Below are 23809 nucleotides of genomic sequence, written 5' to 3' on the forward strand. Positions count from 1 at the left end.
TCTTTCTACTTTTAAAAATTAAGTTACCATACATATTTCTTTGTTTTGTTATCACTTTTTAAAAATATTTTTAAAATCTAAGCCAAAATTTGAAAACTAAAAAACATAGGTTTTAAAAACTTGTTTTTGTTTTTAATATTTGATTAAGAATTCGAATGTGTTTTCAAAGAAGGTGAAAAACATGCTAAAGAAATCATTAAAAATAAAGTATAAATTTTAAAAACAGAAAACGAAAAAATGAAATTGTTATCAAACAATGCCTAAATAATTCTAGTTCGTCCTCGACCAAATATTTCATAATGAATTATCCCTCTTTCTTCAAAACCAGCAACCAGACTTACCAAACTTGTTTAATACTAAATATACTTTTTATCATAAGAACATTTGAAACACCAAATTTAAGTTCAATATCTGGAGTCCAACTTAGAAAAGAAATATTGCATCAAGAAATCCAAGGGAAGAAAAGTTTAGTTTAATAAATTACTGAAACAGACAAAAGACATTATTGAAATGAGATAAACAGTAAATACTCGGACAATTTAACAATCTTTCATTCATACACCAAATAATGCAAAAAATAAAAATAAAAAATAGAACATTGAAATAAGTATTCAAATTCATTTCAATAAATAATTTTTAAAAAATCACATAATTTTTTTGAAATCAGATAAACAATCTAACAGAGAGGAGATCGCCCTCTTCTTCAATGTGAGTTCACTCAGGGTAGTCTCTATTTTACTGAAATGATGTCTTTCAAGTATATTTGTAATTGAATGATGATGAATCTTCAACCACGTTCCTATGGATTAATTGCAAATTTGCAATAGTTGCTTACCATGAATGTTAAGTGAAACATGAGGTTCCATTGCACATGGCAAGCAGGCGAATGTTCAACACCAGCAATGATTCCTTCGACCGGAGAAGCACCTTCGAGCATACCGGATGTGCTTTGAGGGTTTCAAATGCTTGTGCCATTGTTGCTGCTGCTTCATCTCGATTTCAATATCGAGATATAGAGCTTTAGGGAGACTCTCTGTTCATACTATAATCAAATTCTCGGTGTTGAATTTCCAAAAGAAAATCACAGAGCAAAGCACACCAACCCAGACACAAACATATAATTAACAAAAAAAATAGGATGCAAAAAGAGATGGATGGACTGTTCGGCAGAGCAATGCTTGCATCATAGAGAGGTGGAGTTGCAAATGGTAAAACATAGGCGGAAAGAAGAGAGCATTCATTCATTTGTCTTGATCTAAATTTCAAGAATTGCAAGTCATGTTTGTTTAGTGCAATAATTGGGGGTGGGAGGATTCAAACTCATGATCTTTTGGTCAAAAAAAAGTGTCAATTACCACTGAGTTAGACTTATGTTAGCAAAATACAAGTCAGGTTAGTGTCTCATCAATCTATGTTGATAGCAAAAAAAAATTAAAGATCAGCAGAATTCAATATCTACAAACATGACCAAAACTTTTTAAAGTTTAAGAACTATGTATACGAAAAGATATATGTAATTAATAACAAACCAAGGGCCAGGCATACCTGTACAGTCTTTCCGGTTTGAGTCCTTTGACAATGTGAGTACGTGCCACATATTGAAGGATCCCAATTAAGATTCGGTAACCTGCAATTTTCAAAACAACAGGCTTTTATTGGTTTTACTGGAACAACGCGAAAACCACATCTCCCAGCTAGATTCTATTGCAGCAACCATTGTTTAATATCCAATATTGAATATTGATGTAAAGTTTACTGTTGTTTCAGTGTGCAGTTGTGCACCATACAGCATCGTGCCTACAAGAGTATTAATCTATGAGATATGAAATTTAATGGTGATGCCAACTTGGGCTGAGCGCAATGATAAGACGTGTACCTCTTCATTCTAGGTTGAAGGTTCAAAAATCGCTTGGAGATGTATAGAGTTCAAATTGCTCAGAAAATTGGTCTCTATTATAATATTTAAAACTAAGCTTTTGTATCCGATTATATTATTTGTATAATAATCTGACATAGCTATAAATGTGATACAATAAACTATTTACATTCATACTATAAATAAGAATAAAGATGAGAGAAATTTAATATTTCTGTTGTCGCTCTTTAGATATTTTATTTGATCAATCATATCATTCTTAATTTTTACGAAATATATATTACATATTGCTAAATTGCACAAAGACATATTAGCTATCTAGGTTTAGCTATAAAGTAGGTTGGATATGTGCATGAAAAACCCCTGGACCATTCTTGATATAGTTCTTTATGATGGATGAAGTAAAATCACCAATCACCATGCAAAGAGCTTGGGTTGAGTAAAAACTGAGAAGAATCAGTATTTAAGAGATACCTTTTTAGTGCCAATTTCACAAAGCTGACTATAGATATCAGCAAAATCTGTTGGAGGTGGGCATGAAAATCGTATGTTCTCCCCCGTGTATGGATGTATAAACCTACAAATTGTTCAGTGATCTTGCATCAGTTGTCTACAGAAGAAACGAAGAATCTCAGCATAATTTGACAACATTCTTGTTTCCTTTTGAAATAATTATTCTTGTTTCATATTCTCTAAACCTTTACTTTTAAAAAAGAAGTCGAAAATTCAATTTTAAAAATACGATACAATTATGAGTTGAAAATAATAAAGGTATCTGAAAAATTGGAAACGAGAAATCAATTTTTTTGTTTCTAAAAAGAAAAATTAAAAATACTTCTAAAAACTGAGTCACAAGAAACAAGTGCATCTAATTCTCAAAAATGGAAAAAAAAATTTGAAAAAAAATAATAACATAATCAAATGAGCGCTAAAGATTTGTTTTCAAACCCAAGTGTCAAAGCATGAAGGCAAGGCCTCTCTAATGCAGAAACAAGTTGCATAAGTTGGCTGTGACAACTAGATGATGTTCTAGTCCGCAGAAGTGACAAGGCCATGCTCTTGGTCCCTCCATAGACCTCGTCTCCAAGTAAGGGTATTCCCATATACTTTGCATGTGCTCTGATCTACTTCACAAATATTCACTCCTAAGACTGAGTAGAAAGTAAGAACTACATTTCAAATTTTCAATTTTCTAAAAGAAAAAATAACTGAAACTGCAACCCATGTGGAAATTTCAAGTGTGTGAATTGGTAACTGTGATTGTTTGAATGTTCCAGATGCAACTCCGACTCTTTATATTGTGCTTTAATGTATGCATGCACACAGTGACTAGAAAACAATGGCAGTATCATCAATATGTTATTGAGCTCATCTATACATGGTGGTTAATCAAAATCATCTATGCTTCAAAACGTATTGTTTTATGGCTTTAATATAAATTTGTTGCGGCACGTAGTTTCACTACGCACCTGATGGGTGCGGCCTGTTTCTAATCTCCACTCAACCAATGAAGAACCTCCTTGAGCTAAAATTTCAATAACCTTGTACCTGTGAAACGTTCGTTTTCCTCAGTGTGTTAGGAAGGACAAAACTTAATATTATATAAATATTTTCTATACATAGAAAATAATTAAGTATATAAAATAAAATGAGATAAAAGATTTTTATGCAGTTATCTCTGAATTTATGTTGATGTTTCCAAAGCGAGGAATGGGACGAGGTTATAAATCAAAATCCCACCGATTACATTCTCCTAATTTTGCTTGATTTCATTGTATGAGAAAATTAGAGATATATAGCAAACAGTTCGAGGGGGAAGTGTTGAATCCTTTTTATTTTATTTTTATTTAATAAGAAACACGTGGGATTTCATCAATAGAAGTGGATACATAAGATAAGGCATCTCCTCCTGATGAATCAAAAGGGAGAATCCAAAAAGAACCCCAATCCAATCCAAATTCGTGTGACGTTTGGTCCAAGAGGCTCCTCAGTTTAACGTATGATCTCCCACAGTCTACAAAAATATTTGCTGAAAATTCTACCATTCCTTTCTATTCATACAGTCCAAAGGACAGTTTAGTCTAAATTTTCCCTTTAAGCCACCACCCCAACAGTGTCTCTGAAAGAACCACCTCAACGCCTCCATGTAAACAATCAATCCAGTAAACAAGCTTGAACAATCTATTCCATCAGTCTGTAGGGAGTGTTGATTTTATTTGTAAATGTAGTTGACCTTGTCTATATCTATTATCACACTAATTATATTACCGTTATTTTGTTAGTTCTTTCCTAATTTGTAAATGATATTTTTTCTTCACAAAATACTTATTTTAATTCAGAAACATAGGGAAAATTTCTTGAAATCTTTGGCATTATTTCAGCTCAAAACAACGGCATTTTCTATGGCAAGTGATGATTTTGACTATTAACTAGATTAGTACCAAGAGAGATTGGAGAATTTTTAAGGGCGTGGAGGACTTCTAGGAGGAGGTTTGGAGGGTGGCTCACTTCGATATCTCTCTTTTTTAAGTGCTCTCTTCAAATTTTTCTTTTTTGTAAATTTCCATTATCTAGGATCCTTGACAATAAAAGACTCTTAATGTAATTCTTTTTCTTTTGACTAGTTTCCTTTTTAAAGAAATCGGTGCTTAGCTACATGAATTTACATTATGATTTATGCGATGGTTATTATGAATGACTTTTCTCAATTCACTTGGATATATTTTCAGAACACCAAAGTGAAAGCTCTCCAAATTTTCTTCATTCAAACAAGATGTGGAAAAAAACTTGGACTACCAATAAAATGTTTGCACACCAAGAATAAAGGAGAACATGTCCAATCAATTCATAAGAAACATGAAATTTAGTGAACAATTGACTCGACTAAAGACTCCACAACAAAAATTTTAACTATTGATGAGAAAAATGTACTTCACTTGGGGGAGTTGGACCATGACATTTTTATGGAGCAGCCATGGGGACTTATTTCTAAAGAGTTCCCTGATCATGTATGTTGACTCGAGAAAGCATTATATGGTCTCAAGCAAGCTCCATGTATTTGGAATAGTATGATCATGTAATATCCTATTTTTTGTGGCATTGTGTCTTTAAAAACAGCCACAATGTGCATAATTTTTTCTTCTTTGTGTGTAGGATATGGTCATCACTTGAGATAACAATTATGAAATAACTTATTTTGAGATTCATTATCCATTTGATTTGAAATGGGAAGCTTGGTTGAAGCTAGCTATTTTCCTGGACTTGAAATTGAAAGACCGGATGGATATTGTCTGATTGTCTCACTAAAGAGTATGCAACGGGCCTATTAAAACATTTTTGTACCGAGGCGGCAAAACCAATGACCATCATTATGCGACCTTGTCTTGAATTAAGAATAAGAAACCCACAGAAAAATGCAACCTCAAATTTTCATGCATTTTGGTATCTTTTTGCTGAGGCTTGAGGGAGAGCCGGGAACTCTCAAATTTTCCCTTGCATAAATAAAGTTGGTTCTTATCAATTTTTAGTATCAAAGCCATCTTTTCTGGGAATGGTGGGAAAAATGGAAGCTACAGTGAACGAATTAGAGGAGAGAATCACCCTGATGCAAGCTGGGACAGAATAAAGGATCGACCAAAGGTTGTCTCAATTCTAGGAAGAGATGAATAGTGCGATGGAACAAACTGGTGCAAGGATTTGAGATGATAGCAAGGAAACTTGAAGGCCAGTCAAAGACCAATGACGAAGTGGAGTCCTCAAAGCACACCCACACAGATAAGAGGAAACAACTGATAGACTTGGAATCTAACGAGAAGGAAATATTGGGGCTAAGACCACTGAGAAATCAGTAGGACCCCGAGATGTACCGTTGTTTGACTTTGACATAAGATTAAGGAATTAGATGTACCTATTTTCAAGCGAGAAGATGAGAAGATCTGGATGGTATGTTGCACCATGTGGAACGATATTTCGTGGTGAATCAATTATCCAGAAAAGACAAGCTCACTGCAGTCGTACTTTGCCTGGAAGAGGAAGCTCGGTCAAGGCATAAGTGAGTGGAGGTCGAACGTCGATCACAAGTTGGAAGGAGTTTCGTGAATTGTTGATTGAAAGATTTTGCTAGTAGAAAGAAGAGAATTAATGTGTTCGATTCGCTGGCCCAACGAAGACCGCCGCTAGTTCGTCAAACTCATCCTCAACACAAGCCATTAACCTAAATCCAAATCAAAGCACTGGCCTGACTCCAAATCTGCCACCTCCCAATCGCGATGCAAACCCTAAAACAGGGATTTCTAGGAACTTCAAGCTGCTAACGAATAGTGAATTACAAGCCAAACGCGAGAAAGGGCTCCGCTTCAAGTGTGATGAGTTCACTCCAAGTCATAGGTGTAAAAAGGAGTTGCAATGTCTGATATTCAATGACAAAGACGACGAGCCGCTGGAACCAGCGACTACAAAAGACGAAGAACTCGAGCACGAGGAAGAGGTCATCCTAGAATCCCTCAAATCCACAGATATGACTAGGGGGTGTGACCTTATCCTTGAAATCGATGGTTCGGCTTGATTCTCCTAAGACGATGAAGCTGAGAGGGAGAATTAAAAATCGAGGGGCAGTAGTTTTGATCGACAGTGGAGCATCTCATAATTTCATTACGGAGTCGTGAATTAAATCTCTCCTTGTCCCCTTCTTCGAGCTACAACATTATTCTGGCAACAAGGATTTCTGTGAGGGCCAAAGGCGTGTGCAAAGGAGAAAGTTGGGATCATTAGGTAGGGCCAAGACCAACCAAAATCAGCTAAGATAGATCTCCAGAACATTGTGGCAAAGAACAATTGACAAAAATATTCTGCTAAGATTCGGAGCTGTCCTTGCGGCTTGCACATCGAACACCATTGAGGAGATAAATCCATATAGGGAATTCTATGTTGAAGCTTGTCTTGTGTTGATGGACTTGTGACTAACCTCGCATAAAAATAATTACACCTTTTTGGGGTAAGGATCCTTCCAAAAAGCTTCATAAAGCATGGGCGAGGATTTAAGTCTCTTTTGTTTAAGATCCCTTCAAGTGAGTTAATAGAAAAGGTGTCATTTGATTCTAGTTTTCAAAGACATTGGTCTTCTGCAGTAGACAAGTGAACAGATGTGAGGAGGGGGATGAGGCAACCCATTCTTCAATTTCAGCTTCTTTCAAATTCCTTCTCGGGCTAAGGATCCAACCTCCAAACTCTTCGCTTCACAAATCTTGTACAGTAGCTGTTTTTTCTGAGAGAGATCAAATAACAGGGGAAAATTACGGCCAGTGAGTCTTCTAGCAGCCAACAGTCATTGGAAAAGGAGATGTACGTAATGTCCGTTGCCAATTTTCTAGAATAATCGATCAAAATCATGTGGCTCTTTCAATTTGTGGAAGATGGATATGTGGAAGGCACTATGGCTACTCAAGAATGTGTTTGGCTCAAGAGACTCATTAAAGAGATCTCTCAATTACCCAATTCCTATTTACTGAAAAGTCGGCTGGAAATCAAGTGTTCTATGCTCAAACAAAACACATTTCATCTTATCCAAGAAAAGGTGCCTGACTCAAGAAATTGAGTTACAAAGAATACAGAATGAAGATCAAGCTCTTAATATTTTGACTAAAGTACTTTCCAAAAGTACTTTCCAAAAGTAAATTCAAAGATTATCTAGTATCTGAGTATTGTTGACAGTAAGTCTGCACAAGGAGTGTGATAGAACCAAACAATAATGAGATGAACGATATAAGAACTACAACAACTTCTAAGTAATTCGAGGTACTTGGACCCTCCCTCTCTTGAGTATTCCTACTCAAGCCTAAACCATACTCATTAATTGCCTACCTTCATCATTTTCCCTCACCTTATTTATAACCAAACTCCCTAACCTAATTACTACTATACCCTTAATACTCTAATAATATTCCCAATCTATCCTAATATCAATCCTACCAGAGTGTTGCAACTTTGTGCAACTTACTGCTAATTCTGATGTGCTAGAAGCCAGTTGTAATCTTAATTTTATGAGAAAGTTGGTTATTTTCTCTTCATTTAGTTTAACTGCAGGTACGTTTTTAAACCTACATGATATTTTAAAAAAAAAACCTATATATTTGCATAAATAAGTGGTTCCATACATCCAATTCCTCTACAATAGGACACCCAAACCTATCATGGGGAAGACTACATTTCAAGAGCTAAATTTATAATTGCTTTCCATATGACAATTATTGATGAAGAAAAACAAATTACCTACTAGCAGCATACTTTGCATGTGGATTTTTATTTGTTCTCAGTACTGCACTCATGCGAATACGATTGTTTGGATCACGGCAAATTGGTACCTCAATACGTCCAGCAGTTGAGGGTGGAACTCCACATGTGAGACTGATATAAACTCTCTCAATAGAGTGTTGCTTGAATTGAGCAGATAAGTGAGCATGGGAATGTTCATCCTGTGATTCGAATGCAACAACCTTAGGAGTTAGACATGGTAAGAAAAAGAATTGCTTTAAAGCTGCAAAATTATAGAGCACCAAACAAGAATTGTTTGCTTTTATCCTATGATAAGCGGCAGCCAGGAAGCCTAAAAGAGGAGACTAGAGAGTAAATCACCTTGGCAACAACAAGCAATCCACTAGTGCCTTTATCCAACCTATGCACAATGCCGGGACGAATAGGTGCCTCAGAAGCTCTAGAAGATAAAATCTCATTGGAACTGAACTCATCATCAGAAATATCCATATCCGACAGTTCCCCATTTGATGTTGCAACCATTGGAAGACTGCAGTGGTTAAGAATCGCATTTACTAGTGTTCCTGTTGCATTCCCAGGTGCTGGATGAACAACCTGAATCATGGAAAAAGGCACTATCATAAACTGGAAAGTAGAAAGGATTTAGACAAACTTGATTACAAGTAATCAAGATGCTGACAACGGATCTAAATGCAGAGGAATGAAAAATTCAATCTTTTGTAAAACTTCAGACACGAGCTGTTGAATTTTATCCAGCAGTATTGATGTTTTCCATTCACAAATATGCAATAATTTGCCCAGCGTAGGAAGCAACTATGCAAATAATATCGAACTTGAAACATAATGTCTTTTGAATCGTTACCATATGCGCAGGTTTGTTTACAACTAAAACATGTTCATCTTCATAAACTATATCCAAATCAATATCTTCGGGTTTGGCTCTTAACGGTTGCAACTCGGAAATTGTACAATTGATCATATCCCCAGCTTTTATATTATGAGAAACCTGCTCGAGTATCAATAGAAAACATACCAAAAATTGTAAATGAATGTACAAACTAAAAACTCAAGTATAGAACAAAAACAGGGAATTTAGAGCCAAAAATAATTCACCACCCAGATTCCAGACCACGGGATAGGAATAGCGAATGAGCTGAAAGAAGCTAAAAGAACAAAAACAAAGAGATACTAGACGAGTCATAAAATCTATCATTTGTTTGGGAGTATAAGCTAAAACGTCGGTACCTTATCGATAACTCGGCCATTGACTGTAACTAGTCCCGCCCTAATACTTGACTGCACACGAGCCCTACTAATGCCGTTAATACGGCAAGATATCCAAGAATCCAGACGAATTTTTCCGGAGTTTACGTCCACGATCTCTTCAAGCCTCATTCCGGCGTAATTGGTTATCCGTTCGGAGTGAGCTTCACCACATTCATCGTAATCCGAGCATCTAGTGGAGTGATTGGTGGCTATTCGATGAACGTTAGAAGTGATTCTTCCACGGTTCCGAGGGAAAAACAGCTGAATAGAAGGTGCAGCTTGAATTGCTCTAACTGAGCAAACGGAAATCATTCTCCGGGTGCAGCTTGAGCGTCGAAGGTCTGGTCGCCACCACGCCGGGGGAACGCCGCACAAGGGGGTTGCTGCAGTGGAGTTCGAACAACGTCGAAGGGAGGGGCTGCGGCTGCAGAGGAGTCGCCGTTCGCGGAGGTCTGTTGGCCGAGAAGAAGGGGTACTGGGAAATGGGAAATTGACTGATTTCCGCTAAAAATAAGTTTTAGTTTAAGTGTGCTCAAATAATGCATACAAGAAACAATCCGATCGATCAGATGTACCATAACACAAATTACTATAGGAATAAAACAGCATCTTTGGTGAAGCAAACAGCGGTTCGGTCGGAAGCATCTACCGCGCACTCAATCCAATAAGCAAGCACATAAGCAAGACGAATCTCTTTCTCTTTTAGTATTAAATTAGACAATCAGGGCTAAAGCACATACCTATAGAGAGGAGCAAAAGATAGATGTGCCACTTAGATAATAATTTCCAGGATCTGCCGGCAGTACCTCACGAACTTCTTACTGAGGCAGTACCATCCTATAGGCAGGCATCTATATCAATATTAAATAATTATTAAAATAGTTAATATACTTTCCAAAATTAAAAAATCTCAAAACCCAAAAAATTATCGAAATCCACCCTTTTCTTCTTCCTCGTTTTTCTTTTCTTCCTTCGATCGTCGGTTTTCCTTCCTCCAACCCTCCGTTCCTCTTCTCCGATCGTCTGTTGTTGTGCCTTCCTCCATTCGGCTCCGCTTTTCTTTGTCGCAAGAGTATTCATCTCCGACCACCTTCGAAAGGAGATTTCCGTTGGTTCTTATTCTCCGGTCGTTTCTATAAACCTTCGTCTCCAACCGACGTCTGCCTGCCTTCATCTCCGGTCGCCTCCATTTTTCTCAGTCGCCATAGCAGTTCATCTCCAGATTGAAAGGTTTGCATTCCAACGGATGTTTTCAATTTTCTGATTTCGTGTGAAATATTGTATATGTGAGGATATATAGTATAGTGATTTGATTAGGATATATCTTATAACTCAACTTGTATATATGCGGATATATACTATAGTGATTTTGAATGTATGTATGCGGATATATCTTATAACTCAACTTGTATATATGCAGATGTGCAAATATATACTATAGTGATTTTGAATGTATATATGCGGATATATAAGTGGATAATACTGTGATTTTCAATATGCGGATATATGTTTGTTGAGACTTCAAAAGATGTTTATATGATTTTGAATTGTCCTTGAAGATTGAGCACAAGTGTGGGAGTGAATTGGGGGAAAATAAATCTTTTTGAAGGAGTAAATTAAAGTTTTGAAGGAGTGAATCAAGGGATTTTGGTTGAAAATTAGTATGGGCCCACAATAATTAAAGGATTATGGTAATAATTTATGGAATTAAATCTTTTATATTTCAAAAAAACGAATATCTATAATAAATGTAAATGGAATAAATAAGGATAAAATCGAAATTAAAATAAAATCCTATAGGCAGGAACCTAAAAGTGTAAAATTAGAAAATTTTAGACATTTGTGTAAATAATTTTCTAAAACAGTCCTCCGAAGATATTATCTTTTATTTTTTTCTAACCTAAAACAAAGTTTTTTGACACGTTAATGGAAGTAAATGTACATAACTACTACTGATTTAGAATTCATAACGTAAAAGTAAGTGATGGACCACGGGCGAGTTCGACATATTTCCAGCCATATTTTGTTAAAATAACCGCATAAAGTTGTTTATGGGCTAGAATTAAAGTTACCTTACCTTTAAATTCCCGACTGTGGTTTGATACCCGACTGAGGTATTGATTAATACAATCCACTCTTTAATTAATGCAAACACCTAACTCGCCCAAACATTTAGTGTTCAACAAACCATACCTATGAAAGTATTAAGTTCCTACCAGTGTATTTTGTACTTAGCTTTCAGACAACAAAAAGAATATTGTACTTTAAAAAAGTGTACTACTACGTTTGTTTACATTCAAAGTCACCCTCCCATCTGAGCACTTAGGTTGTTTGTGGCTGAATATATTTTTCACTCTAACGAGGTAGGTGCTATTTCTTTTAGAAACAATGTTATGTGTTTTCGACTTTATATTCATGCACAGAGTGCATCTTTGTTTTATTTTATTTTATTTTTAAGGAAAGATAGAGCGTATCTTTGTTGGTCATAAATTCTGCATTTTTTTATGAAACTCGGTTGAAGTTCTAAGTATTTTCGCCTCAGTTTTGTAGATTTTTAGCAACTCAGTGGAAGTTTTTATTTTCGCCCACAAGAACTTCACACGAATTTTGCGGAATTCTTGCCCGGCTTCTGATATATAATTTTATATATTGTTTTAATTTTTTTTTAATGTTGTTGTTTTGATTTGTTATGCAGGATGTCTCGCCTCTTTGTTAGTTACAGTGGTCAGTGGAATGAACCACAATCTGTCTACGTAGGTAGAATTATGGGAGGTTTGGATGTAGACCATAGTATAACATATGATGAGCTCATAAGTGCGATATTTAGGCTCACCCGAATAGATCCTGACTAGTTCAACATCGTAATACATTATTTATATAAATTCAAGTTGCAGTACCAAGTACCAAAGTATTATATTTCTTATGACTACAGCCTTAGATTTTTTTAACAGGCCTTCCACATCCCTCTAAAGTTTTAGAGTACGTATCTGTTGTATCGAAGGAAATACACGATAGTGGTAGCACTTCACAGAATCGCATAATTCCAGGAACCGAAGCATTTCATTTATTTCCTAACCAGTTAGAGCAAAATGTTCCTATGCTGCTCCCTCGTGTTTTGTCTCGTTCATAACCCTGTTCACAAACAATGTGGTCCCATGCAACTTAGGTGATTATGAACCAAACTATTATGGTCAATGGGATGAGGATAATGAGAATGATGTGGAGTACGAGGTTAAAGATAATGCTGGGGATAATTATGAGATTGATTATACTGAGCCTGATGATACGAAGTTTGAGAACCCCGATACTGAGTTTGAGAATGATGTTGAGATTGATGATGAGGAGGAGGTAGAGCTAGTAGACGTAGCTACTCCATCTTCTATACATCTAACTGAAATGCACACGGTAAGTACGAACGCGTGTTGTACAACTATTCCAGCTTCTTGCTCGAGAGATATCACTAGGACAAGTGATAAACTTGGTTTGTTATCGGACGACATTGTGGTAGGGAGTACTTTCCGATCGAAGGTAAAATTGCAATTCAAATCCTCGGTGTTCGCAATAGATTGAATTTTGAATTTCGCGTGAAGAAATCTATGAAAATTTTGTTGACTGTCGGATGCTCTGAGAATGGATGCAACTGAAGCCTATGTGGTACGAAGAATTTCTAGTTCAGATACCTTCCTTATCTCTAAGTTCTTTGGTATGCACAATTGCATACGTGAAGTATGAAACATGACCATCGACTAGCTTGAAATTGTATGGTGGTTTCAGATTACAAAGTCCAACTTTGAGGATATAAGCCGTCGTTATAGGCCAAAGGATATTGTTAATGACATGAGTAGAAACTATGACATTAACATCTGGTATGAAAAGGCGTGGCATGCGAGAGAAGTAGCCTTGGACCTACTAATGGGATCACCGAAGAAGTCTTATACTCTTCTACGTAAATATGATGAGGCATTGAAATCTGTGAACGTAAGCACAATTTTAACTTAAAGCTGAAGATGATAAATATTTTCAATATGCATTCATGGCCCTAGGCTGCTCTATCTGGGGGTTTAGAAGTTGCATACGCTCAGTACTTGTCATTGACGGTGCACATCTGAAGGAAAAATACAATGTGTGATACTAATTAATTCTTTTATTGATGGTAATAATCAAATATATTCACTCGCATTTGGAATCGTAGAAAGGGAAACAGACAACTCACGGACTTGGTTCTTGGAATGAGTGAAGAGTTAAATTAGAGCGATAGACAAATTTGTTTTCGTGTCCGACCAGCACCAAACCATTAATAACTCGGTAGCTACGGTCTTTCCCACTGCAAAACATTTCACTTGCATGCATCATGTACAGATGAATTTGAATGATAAGTTTAAGAATCAGGACAAGCAGAGAAGTTGTACCTTTAAGTCGCCAAGGCATTTAAGAAATTGACCTTCTGGCACTATTGGAAACAATTTGTGGGATTCTCGATGTGCAAAAGTATCTAGAAGACATCTAGTTCGATAAATGGGCACGTGTATATCAACCAAGATTAATGTTCAGCCAAATGACAACTAACATTGCAAAGTCCATGAATGCAGTAGTTATGAATGCACGAGCTTTATCGGTCACTGCACTGCACGAACATTGTCGGGCTCTTCTACAACTGTGGTTTTATGAACAGTGGACATACACATCCACAACAGCATCCGTTCTCATGATTATGTTGAAGACATTCTTAAAGAAGCTGTGAACCAGGCTCAGTGACATACCATTATATCAATTGATAATTACGAGTTTAAGGTACACGATGGTAGTAGTAAAGTGCGTGTAACGGTAAGACTTGTACATGTAAGTAGTTTGACTACTACTAGATTCCATGCTCTCATGTTGTTATTGAGCCATGCATCGGAATGTTAATAGGTAAACGTTGTATTCCTCCAAGTATAGATTGAAGACGCTAATTACTGTGTATGCCGAACCAATCTACCAACTGGGCGATGAAGAGGATTGAGTTTTACCAAAAGACTTTGTCGAATTCACCATCAAGCCTCCGAAATTTGTTCTAATGCCGACAAACTATACAAATACCTTTTGGCCGGAGAGCCTCAAAAAGTTCACAAATACAATAGGTGTGGCACCAGAGTTACAACTGGAAAACTTGCCGCCAGCCCTTAAGAACCACCAAAACTTATTTGCTATGTAGTAGAAAGTTGTTGTTGAAAAATGATTCGCCTAGGTTGGTTTAATAGTCGTTGTATTTTTTGTGTTGAAACATGATTATAAAACTTGTTGCGCCTCAGCTTAATAGCTAGAGGGTAAGTGCAAGTGCACACTGTCACAAGTAATAATCTGGAAATATTCCAAGTTCGTCTCCACAGGGACTAGTTTTCTTTTAAAATTGATTTTTTAAATTGCTTGAATGAGCAATCAGGTTTAGGATAAAAATTGGTGAATATGTTGGGAAACACAATTTAAAAACACAAAGATTAAAAAACCAACCCCCTACTAAGATTTAGTTCTAAAAGATGAATTACACTTATCAAGTGTGCCCGTAATCAAACCAATTTATGCAAACTGGTTCAACTCTATTCCATACCGCTTTTGGTTTGTTTAGAAGCTTATGCTAGTGTTTACATATGTCTATGCAACTCTAGAATCCTAAATAAATCAAGTTCCAACTTACGTTTAACGGGTAAGAGAGCCTATGTCGAGGATCTTGTTTTAGTTCTTATTTCTAAGTGACTTCTCTTGATGAGATCCATTTGACTTTAACATTTTCAAAATTAAATTCAAACTAATGTGATTTAAACAAGTGGCCAACAAGAAATCAACTGGATGATTTCTTGTTGAGCAGAGGTGCACTTGAACTTGGAATATAAAACTTGTTGCATCTCAGCTTAATAGTTAGACGGTAAGTTCAAGTGCACACTGTCACAAGTAATAATCTGGAAATATTCCAAGTTCATCTCCATAGAGACTAGTTTTTCTTTTAAAATTGAATTTGAAACTGTTGGAATAAGCAATCAGGTTTGTGATAAAAATTGGTGAGATTGGTTGAACACGAAAAACACACGAAAATAATAGAATTTAAAAGGCCAACCCCTACTTCTGTTTAGTTCTAAAATGATGAATTACACCTACCAAATGTGCCCGTAATTACGCTCAATTTATGCAAACTGGTTCAACTCCTATTCCATACCGCTTTTGGTTTGTTTAGAAGTTTAGGCTAGTGTTTATATATGTCTATGCAACTCTAGAATCCTAAATGAGTCAAATGCCAACTTACAAATAGGTAAGAGAGCTTATGTCTAGGATCTTGTTTTAGTTTTTATTTCTAAGTTACTTCCCGTTTTACCTTGATGAGATCCATTTGACTCTAATCTTCTCAAAATTAAATTCAAACAAATGTGATTTAAACAAATGGCCAACAAGAAAATCAACTGAATAGATTGTATCAATCAAGATAAGCAAATAGAGCGTAATACGCCGTGCTCACTGATAGATGTAATTTAAAATAGATGAACTAAACCATTCGTAGGAGGGTTGAAAAATTAATTTAGCTACTCATGGAATTAAAATCAATGTAATAGCAAAAGAAGATAACAAAAGAATGCATTTTCATTGAATCGGGAAAAAAGAACACAATTAGAGTAACTAAAATTGCAATAAAATAAGCAAGGAATCATTTTAAAAACAATAAAGGAAGAACAAAACTTAAAGCTGGAATTAATACTTAAAAGCTAAAGTTGACAAGAATTTAGAAAGAAAAAGCAAAGCATGGAAATGAGATGTTTGAAGTGATGCTTGAAAGCTCCTTTTATAGGCCAAAGAGGTAACAAAATATTGTGCAATGCATGGGAGGTGGGAACCAAATGAGGTTTTAGAGATTTTAGGAACTAATAACAAATCTTGGACTTTTCAAAATAAATAAATAAATAAATAATAAAATAAAAATAAAATTCTTGGACCAATTACTTGGTCAAAAGTGGTTACTCACGTTTTGATCATCAAGACATCAAATGTGGAAGCAATTTGGCTGGTGCATTTCTATAGTCAGCTGGAAATTCTGGACATGTGATGTGCCTGATGCATTGTGATCATTAATCTTCACTTTTCCTTACAAAATAAGCATATTCACACAAATTAGCATTCATTTACCTAAAACTTAATTCCAAAGTCCTTAATCACAAAATATGCACACTTTTCTTAAATTATATGCATGAACTTACATTTTTCATCCCAAATAACCGTCAACTAAGCATGCAAAACTATACTTTTTTGCCTTAATCAAGTCTTATCAATATCATTATACTGTTGGTCGAAAAATGAAAAGTGTAATAGAATATCTCCTTTCTGTAAAAAAATTCGGGCGAACATGTGTGGAACATGCCTAAGTTTTTTTCCAGAAAGAAAAAAGCATGTTGTTCTCTATTGTGAACGCGTAACCCTTGCCCAAATTGAACTCTCTGTGTGAATACCTTTTACTTGTGTTATTACGTATTTATCGTTCATTACCCGTGTTACTGAAAGAATAATATTTGATATTAAACCAAGAATAATATTTGATATTAAACCTTTTACTTGCTTTACCTATGTAAAATCGTGAAAAATATTAACGCTATAAAAAAACAACATTATATTGAAACTTGTGTAAGGTGCTAATATTGAAACCTATTATAACATAATCAAAAAACGTACATGAATTCTTAAAATCAAAATATGGATCTATTTGCCCACATTTCGATGGGAAATTTCTTCATAAAAAAGAGGATCTTATCATGAGTTAAGGTGGCCACATTGGACTTGGTTACATCATATTCGAAAAATTTAACGCAAAAAATACCACAATCTCTCAAACCAACTTACTATGGTGCCGATGTTACTTGACGAACGTGTCATGGTAGAATTGGTAGGTTTAGTCTAACTACCGTAACACCAACCCTGTGCATCAATGTCAAGAGAATAATGTTCATGTGCTTCAACTCAGACTCCAAGGCATGCAGTGGTGTGATCGATATCAAAGAGTCCCACACGACAATCTCACCCTCCTCGAGATCAATATGTAAACCATGATCCAATGATTTCCACTGATGTTATATGGTAAATAAACAACATTCAATTCAAGCCACCTATGACTTGTTGTCTATGTAGCTAAGCACAGTTTATACTTGTCAGCCCAATCGTATTCCGTTGCAACTCTTAATTGAGTGGCCTTGGGGCGACTAAACATTGGTATATACCATCGATCCGTCGAAAGAAATCCTGTTGTTAGAAATGAAGACTCGTTAGAGGATGAATGTTTATGTATGAACAATGAAAAAGTACTAATTATCATACTGCAATACTATATCACCATGGTGAACTTTCGACAATACAAGGTTAGGCATTGCTTGAACTTATTCCACGTGAATCTTACCAACAAATCAATTACCTATATTTGTTACTATTGGTAGAAACATGTAATGAACAATGTAAACACATATTTAGGGTTTCAACCTCGTATCTCACTTGTCAACCACTTGTCGGGGGTTAGAAGGTCACGAAACCATGCTTCCTCTACTACCGTAGCATGATTTACGAGTCGAACGCTTAGTTTTCACGTTGTCCATCCATGCATAGAACTTATTAACGTGTTCAGGGGGGACCAACTAGTGGATCGTACCGAGTTACTTTTTTTTCTTCTCGTCCACCTTACCTAGGAATGAGCCATGAAGCTTCCATGGGAGTTTCTTCTTCTGCGACCGTCGTTGAGGTGGAGGCCGATCTATTGGTTGAGAAAACACACGTACCACCTCTGAGTCCACCTGAGACATGCCAGAGATATGCTTGGCAGTCTGTGATTTAACTTTGTTCGGTTTTTCCACCTTCCATTTTCCTACTCTCCTTCTACAATCTTCTTTATTCACGTTTTCCTTAAACGACAAGTCACGTGCATATTGCTTCAAAAAGGATACATGCAACCTTCATTAGCACACAATTAGAACTGAAGTTGAAATACTGAACTAACCAAATGTACCTCATGGTCCAGTGCCACCTCAACGTTCTCCTGTATGAATAAAGAAATAGTTGTCATGGCTTGATAGTTGCATGCTGAGAAAATGTTAGTGGTGAATTTACCTTCACATGATCGACATTCGTTCATATGATCAGTGGCATCATCGTCCATAGCGACTGGATTAGAACTGCCTGCATCGTCTCCACATCTAGGTCCTCGTCCATTAGAGGTGCTTCCTCCATCACCACCAGTGGGATCATCACCACTTCGAGGTCCTCATCCATCGAAGATGCCTCCTCCATCTCCTGACCAATGACCATCTCCTGACTAAGGACCATCTCCACCAGTACTTCTTCTCATGTCATTAGGATAAAAAGTTAAACCCTAGACAATGAATGACAAATTAGTCTAACAATGTTGTCAACGTATATTAATTATTATTACAGTTATACAAATTTGTTTACCTTAGCAATTCGCCGCAAAAATTTTCTGATGGATTTTAATTCGACCTCGACACCACCCATATGCTTATCCATACACGTCAAGTGCTTTTTCACACTCTTTAGACGTACATTGGACATACATATCTTCTTCTAATTCTTCTTCTCCTTAGTCTTCAAATTGCTTCTTTTTTATCATCACCCAGATCGACATTCACACCTCGGCCCTAATCATCATACTATGTACCATCACGTGCAGCCAATGGGTCGACATCCTCGCTTCAATGAAACCCTTCTTCCATGACTTCGTCTTCCTCTGATACGGGTTGGTCGAATGACCTATCCAAGAAGCTCGTCTCTGATCAGTTTAATATAAGGTTAGCGTTCTTGCCTACACGAATAGTAAAGTATCGATGGGGTAAAGATGCAATGTAAATATGATAATTATAATGTAAATCTAACTTACAGTAGTAGACCAAAAAATCTCTCTGTCCAGCACATTCCATGTAGTCAAATGGTTGTACCTCCACCAGAGGATGCATGGTGTCATGGTCATGCTTGTCCAGGGCCTGTTGCCCATGGCCACATGCCCATAACAACCTCTTTCCACATGCTTTCATGCCATGTATTTAGTTTTGCTTGTTATTTAGTTTTCCTTGTACTTTTGGTGGCGAGTGACTCCTCGTCACTTTGCATGTTCACGCCTGCCAAAGGCAAAATGCTTTATAATCTACCTTAGGGGGCTACACGTAGTCTCCTCCCTACATTGCGTTGTATTCTTGTCTTGCCGCTAATCTTTTCTCTTGAATTCAAGCTTACAACAACTTCCAAAATGCTTACAAACGTTTTTCAAAACCTTTTTCTCTAACCCCATTTTCCAAAATCGTTTTCCCGAGAACGGGGGTGGAGGTTGCGACATATAGCCTTTGTGCCACCGGCTATTCGTTTCCGCATTGGCTGACTTGCTAGAGGGTGAAAGCAAGTACCGCACAATCGCTTCCCGAGTCCCGTTAAAGTGCGATTGTGACAGTTGGTATCAGAGCCTAGTTGGCTCCTCGAGTTGGAAAACAGTAACCATGTCCGCGACAAAGCAGTTGGGCAAGTCCCACGTCGACAGACTCGCCGAGATCGAAGAACAGTTGTTGTTCTTGAGGGAAATCCCTGACAACCTTAGATATGTGGAATCTCGGCTGGATGAGATCTCCACCAAAGCTGACGAAATTGACGTCGTGAATGCCCACATAGACGGGCTTGCTATACGTGAGTTAATGCTTCGGGTTGAGACCCTTGAAGACAAGGTTAAGCGTACTGATAACCTTGAGCGTGGCGAAAGCTCATCGAGCTCAATCGCCCACATGGAGTAGCGTGTCGAAGAAATAGACATCTCCCAAAAGACTATTGTGCGGATGGTCAGTGAGCTGACCGACGACTTCAAAGCCACCATCGACGAAATGAGGGCGGAGATTGCCGAATTAGGCACCAAAGTAAATCTCACCATGAGAGCGGTGAGAAACCAGATTCAGCTGGGGGACTGATTCATTTCAACAAGGTGAAAGTTCCCGAACCCAAGCCCTTCTGTGGGGCGCGAGATGCTAAAGCTCTTGAGAACTTCATCTTCGACCTCGAGCAGTACTTCAAGGCGACAAGCACGGTGACAGAGGAATCGAAAGTTACACTAGCCACAATGCATCTTGCTGACGATGCGAAGTTGTGGTGGAGAGCGAGATACGTAGATGTATAAGAGGGCAAATGTACCATCGGCACGTGGGAAAAACAAAAGCAGGAACTCAGATCCCAATTTTTCCTGGAGAATGTAGAGATTCTTGCTCGTCGTAAACTACGTGAATTGCGACACACAGGAAATATTCGAGACTACGTAATGCAGTTTTCAGGGTTGATGTTAGATATCCGCGATATGTCCGAGAAAGACAAGGTCTTCGCCTTCGTGGAGGGCTTGAAACCATGGACCCGAGCTAAACTATATGAACAGAAGGTACAAGATATCCCTACTGCTTACGCAACAGCCGAACGACTGTTCGATCTTAGCAGCGACACGTCACAAGAGCTGAGGAAGACCCAAGCTTCTTCCAGTAGTGGAAACAGACCTGCTAGATCGGGGTCCCCTAAAAATGGGGGAGTTGACAGAAATGGAGGAGGAGACCGCAGACCCTTCCAGCAGAGAGGGGGAAATACATGGAGAGGGCCGAACCCACCAAACAATAACAATCGAACAGGACCATCCTGCTTCATTTGTAAGGAACCGCACAGAGTATATGAGTGTCCGAATCGAGCTGCTCTCCGGGCCTTCCAAGCCACACTGACGAACGACCGAGCGATCGAATCGGAAGGCCCCGAAACAGATACTCCTCCCGAAGACGCCGATGACAACCCTCGTATGGGAGCACTCAAATTCTTATCGGCGCTTCAGAAGAAAGCCGAGGAAGTGAAGGAACCCCTGGAACGTGGTCTGATGTATGTGGAAGCATGGGTCAATCAGAAAGCCGCAAAAAGCACTATGGTAGATTCTGGTGCCACCCACAATTTCATGACAGAAACCGAAGCACGTCGGCTGAACTTGCGATGGGATAAAGACCCAGGAAAGATGAAAGCGGTCAACTCGGCTGCCCTCCCCATTATGGGAGTTGCAAAAAGAGTCTCAGTAAAGCTAGGGACATGGAGTGGACTGGTCGACTTTGTGATAGTGCGGATGGACGACTTCGTGATAGTGCGAATGGACGACTTCGACATAGTATTGGGGATGGAATTTCTACTGGAACACAAAGTCATTCCCATGCCCCTTGCTAAGTGCATGGTTGTAACGGGTTCCGATCCCACAGTTGTTCAGACAAGCATCAAACAACCAAGCGGAGTGAAGATGATATCAGCACTCCAGCTAAAGAAAGGTCTCGCCCGTGACGAGCCGACCTTCATGGCCATTCCTGTTGCGGAAGGCAGAAATTCTGAAGAGCCAGTTCCCAGAGAAATCCAGCGAGTCTTGGAGGCGTATGCCGATGTAATGCCAGACAACCTGCCCAAAAATCTACCTCCAAGACGGGGGATAGACCATGAGATTGAATTGTTACCGGGGGCAAAACTGCCCGCCAAGAACGCCTATCGGATGGCTCCTCCCGAGCTAGCCGAACTGAGGAAACAACTTGATGAACTACTAAATGCTGGATTCATCCGCCCAGCTAAGGCTCCCTATGGGGCCCCAGTCCTTTTTCAGAAGAAGAAAGACGGAAGTCTCCGTCTATGCATCGACTATCGAGCATTAAACAAACTCACAGTCCGCAACAAGTACCCTTTGCCCATCATCACAGACCTGTTCGATCAGCTTCATGAGGCAAAGTACTTCTCTAAGCTGGACCTGCGATCTGGATACTACCAGGTGCGCATCGCAGAAGGAGATGAACCGAAGAAGACCTGCATCACTCGGTATGGGGCCTTTGAATTTCTTGTCATGCCCTTCGGCCTTACGAATGCTCCCGCCACCTTCTGTACCTTAATGAACCAGGTGTTTCACGAATACCTCGACAAATTTGTGGTGGTTTATCTAGATGATATAGTCGTCTACAGTCCAACCATGGAAGAACACCAGGTACACTTACAGCTTGTTTTCGAGAAGCTCAAACAGAACCAGTTGTATGTTAAACGGGAAAAGTGCTCGTTTGCCCAAGAACGCATCAGTTTCTTGGGTCATGTGATAGAATGTGGTCGAATAGGCATGGAGGATGGAAAGGTCAAAGCCATTTAAGAGTGGAAAATTCCGACGTCCATCACAGAACTACGTTCATTCCTCGGATTAGCCAATTACTATAGGCGATTCGTGGAAGGATTCTCGAAACGGACCGGGCCCTTAACAGATTTACTGAAGAAGAACCAGAAGTGGAACTGGACCCCAGAATGTCACGCCACATTTGAGAGTTTGAAAAAGGCAATGATGGAGGGGCTGATGTTGGGAATTGCAGACGTCACACGACCGTTCAAAGTCGAAACCGATGCGTCAGACTTCGCCCTAGGAAGAGTGCTTCCCCAAGACGGTCACCCCATTGCATACGAGATTCGGAAGTTGAATGATGCTGAAAGGAGGTATGCCGCCTCCGAGAAAGAGATGTTAGCAGTAGTCCACTGCTTGAGGGCCTGGAGGCAATATCTCCTAGGGCCAAGTTCGTTGTCAAGACCAACAACAGCTCAGTCTGTCACTTCTTCAACCAACCGAAGTTGTCATCCAAGCAAGCTAGGTGGCAAGAGTACCTTGTCGAGTTCGATTTTCAGTTCGAACATAAGCCCGGTCGAGCAAATCAGGCGGCAGATGCCCTTAGCAGAAAGAGCGAAAATGCGGCCCTGTGCATGTTAGCTCACCTAAAAACGAGCAAGCTCACTGGATCCATTCGTGTAGCCATCAGAGAGAACTTACAGAATGACCCAGCTACCCAAGCGATAATTCAGTTAGCCAACGAAGGGAAGACTAGACAGTTTTGGGTGGAGAATGACCTCTTCTTCACCAAAGGTAACCGTTTGTATGTTCCCCGTTCTGGGAACCTAAGAAAGCTTCTACTTGGAGAATGTCACGACACGATGTGGGCAGGCCATGCTGGATGGCAGAAAACTTACGCCCTGTTAAAGAAAGGCTACTACTGGCCGAGTTTGAGAGACGACGTGATGTAGTATACCAAAACGTGTCTCATCTGCCAACAAGACAAGGTCGAGCGAAACAAAATTGCAGGTTTACTGGAACCCTTGCCAATCCCATCACAACCGTGGGAGAGTGTGTCTCTCGACTTTATCACCCACCTACCTAAAGTCGGAGAGAAAGAAGCGATACTCGTGATAGTTGATCGGTTCTCTAAGTATGCTACCTTTATTCCAACTCTGAAGATGTGTTCGGCCGAAATGACTGCACAGTTATTTTTCAGGAATGTGGTGAAATTATGGGGTGTTCCTGAGAGCATCGTGAGCGACAGAGACGGA

At 38.5% G+C, this 23809-nt stretch overlaps 2 protein-coding genes across 8 annotated transcripts; one reads left to right on the top strand and one right to left on the bottom strand.

Moving 5' to 3' along the window:
• Positions 1-598: 598 nt before the first annotated feature.
• Positions 599-10138, bottom strand: LOC111012905 (Pseudouridine synthase family protein). 7 transcript variants are annotated; one of them, XR_015788435.1, is made up of 9 exons: positions 9392-10131; positions 9009-9152; positions 8507-8740; positions 8144-8346; positions 3346-3424; positions 2825-3000; positions 2351-2453; positions 1546-1627; positions 599-1042 (listed from the first exon to the last, which is right to left on the bottom strand). XR_015788435.1 is itself a non-coding variant. In XM_088118953.1 (8 exons), the coding sequence occupies exons 1-8, from the start codon at positions 9722-9724 to the stop codon at positions 1613-1615; spliced, it is 1287 nt and encodes a 428-aa protein (XP_087975079.1). In that variant the 5' UTR covers positions 9725-10131; the 3' UTR covers positions 599-1612. The 7 variants fall into 7 exon arrangements, 3 of the variants coding, with proteins under 3 accessions (XP_087975079.1, XP_022142906.1, XP_087975080.1); XR_015788434.1 differs by having other exon boundaries at positions 599-1033; positions 9392-10130; XR_015788436.1 differs by lacking the exon at positions 2825-3000 and having other exon boundaries at positions 599-1033; positions 9392-10134.
• A 10579-nt stretch (positions 10139-20717) lies between these two features.
• Positions 20718-22592, top strand: LOC148208495 (uncharacterized). The gene has a single exon (XM_088118780.1). The coding sequence runs from the start codon at positions 20718-20720 to the stop codon at positions 22590-22592; it is 1875 nt and encodes a 624-aa protein (XP_087974906.1).
• The last annotated feature ends 1217 nt before the right edge of the window (positions 22593-23809 follow it).

This window comes from Momordica charantia (assembly GCF_013281855.1).
Source record: "Momordica charantia cultivar OHB3-1 chromosome 10 unlocalized genomic scaffold, Mcharantia_2.0 BLBB01000010.1, whole genome shotgun sequence".
Lineage (NCBI taxonomy): Eukaryota > Viridiplantae > Streptophyta > Magnoliopsida > Cucurbitales > Cucurbitaceae > Momordica > Momordica charantia.